The sequence below is a fragment of the Ceratosolen solmsi genome, unplaced genomic scaffold, assembly GCF_000503995.2.
Source record: "Ceratosolen solmsi marchali unplaced genomic scaffold, CerSol_1.0 C3506412, whole genome shotgun sequence".
NCBI classification, from domain to species: Eukaryota; Metazoa; Arthropoda; class Insecta; order Hymenoptera; family Agaonidae; genus Ceratosolen; species Ceratosolen solmsi.
Window position 1 is genome coordinate 1 of NW_011948674.1, and position 1849 is coordinate 1849.

Genomic DNA, 1849 nt, shown 5'->3' on the forward strand with positions numbered 1-1849 from the left:
AACCCTCGTAGTCGCAACTCCCCACTTACCCCCTTCACGGCCAAAGCACTATCACACTTTTCTCTCTGTCTCTCGCTCTCTGTCTCTGTCTCTGTCTCTGTCTCTCTTCAACGTTATGTATTTAGCAGACATTGCCATATACTTAAAGTTGCTAGTGCAAAGTTTCTTTGGGTTTTGTAACTTTAACAAAAGTTTGTTAAATGCATTATGCAAAAATTGAATTTGATACCATCCATTAAAGACATGCACAGCCTTGAATTATACCTTCATCTCACCGCCCCACCTCCCACATTTATATTTCCATATTTCTATTCTTCTTATTAACAAGTAAGAATTATTTATCAAGCTCGCGCGACTCAACCAATGTCGAAAAAATCGCTGCTTGGTAATGCGAAAGAATTTTTCGTGACCGTTAATCACTAGCAGACATTCTTTTTTCATTAATAAGGGTAATTTTTGCATTAATTAATGATAACGGAGGGGGACGGGAAGGATGGCGTGTTGGGCGGATCGGCGAAGGCTTTTACGGATCAAGTGCTGGGAGGTCACGCGGGGATGTCGAATTCGCGGTCGAGAGGAGAGCGAGAGGGTTGCGCGAGGGAAAATGGAATTTCGCGAATGGCGCCAAAAGCTCCCGAGTCGGTGTGGCTCGGCGAGTCGCCGGCCGATTATTACCAAAGTAGCCAGTCATGTCCATGGGCACGATGCGCACGAGGTTCTTGCTCTTGTAAAGCTCCCTGAGGAAGAGCTGGGCGAGGAAGAAGAGCAGCACGAGATTGGGACTGTCGGCCGGTATCCCCGAGTCCATCGCGCTGCAAAACAAAGCGCAGTGGAAGAGCGAGGAAACCGGCGAACAGCTGTGGCCGAGGCCGCCTCCGTCCCCCCTTCATCCGCCCCTCATCCCATTATCTAGCGTACCTGCGCATCTGTGGCAGTACCATCTGCGAGGTCCTCTTGCAGGCCTCGACGCAGCCGCGGCGCAGCTTCCGTATCCTTTCGCGCAGCTCCGGGCAGTCGCGCGCCTGGCCGATGCTGATGAGGAGGTCGCGAAACTGCGCTACCTGGCTATTGATGTCGTGGATGTGCTGCCGGGACGATTAAGAAAACACTCGTAACCAGGTAAAGGGTGACAGGGCGGGGTGCGGAGTTGGTATTTGTGACGGAGGTGGGAGGTGGTTTATGAAGTAGTTATCGTCGTTATTAGCGAGCGAAAGAGCGGCGAGGTGCAATTCGTCAAAGGGTGATTACGGATAAATTCGCGGCTTCCCCTACCCGTCCCATCCCGTCCCATCCCGACCCGACCCGACCCAAGCCGTCACATCGCCGTTACCGCTACTGCCATCGCCGCCACAACCGCCACAGCCGCCACCGTCGACGTCGTCGCTGCCCCTATCCCGTCCCTCCCTCGCTCGCCCGAAGGGATCGTCCACGAGGGACGCGCTCACCGAGGCGATGGTAGACTCGGATCTCTCATCAAGGCATGTGCGGGCGGAGCTCGAGGGTTCCGTCATCGTGCGTCGTCGGCGATGATGGTGATGATGATGGTGATGCTGCTGCTGCGGCTGCTGGTGGCTGCATCGTCGCCCGGGAGGCATTGCCGCGAGATACCTCGTGGTCGGGACATGTTCCTCGGCCTCCTCCCCGGTCCTCCTCCAGCTCCCGAGCCTGCCTCACTTGCGCGGACCTTCGGGGCTGGGTGCCGTCGTCACCAGCGTCGTCACCTCCACCGCGTCCGCCGTCCCCGTCTTCGACTCTAGTTGACGATGCTCCTGCTGCTGCTCTTGTTGGTGCTGCTGATGCTGTTGGTGTTGTTGTTGTTGTTGTTGCTGCTGCTGCTGCTGCTGCTGCT

The 1849-nt window shown here is 55.5% G+C and overlaps 1 protein-coding gene across 1 annotated transcript; it reads right to left on the reverse strand.

Annotated features, from left to right (window-relative positions):
- Positions 1–523: 523 nt before the first annotated feature.
- On the reverse strand, positions 524–1511 carry LOC105367079 (uncharacterized). Its single transcript, XM_011505707.1, has 3 exons — positions 1308–1511; positions 919–1085; positions 524–812 (listed from the first exon to the last, which is right to left on the reverse strand). Exons 1-3 carry the CDS (start codon positions 1509–1511, stop codon positions 524–526), a joined length of 660 nt encoding a protein of 219 aa, XP_011504009.1.
- Positions 1512–1849: the final 338 nt, after the last annotated feature.

Excerpts from the sequence above, each read along its gene's own strand:
- LOC105367079 (XM_011505707.1), bottom strand. The coding sequence starts at position 1,511 with ATGACGGAACCCTCGAGCTCCGCCCGCACATGCCTTGATGAGAGATCC. Across the intron at positions 1,086-1,307 it reads ACGGCGATGTGACGGCTTGG|CACATCCACGACATCAATAG; the intron begins GTCGGGTCGGGT and ends TCGTCCCGGCAG. Across the intron at positions 813-918 it reads GTACTGCCACAGATGCGCAG|CGCGATGGACTCGGGGATAC; the intron begins GTACGCTAGATA and ends TTTGTTTTGCAG.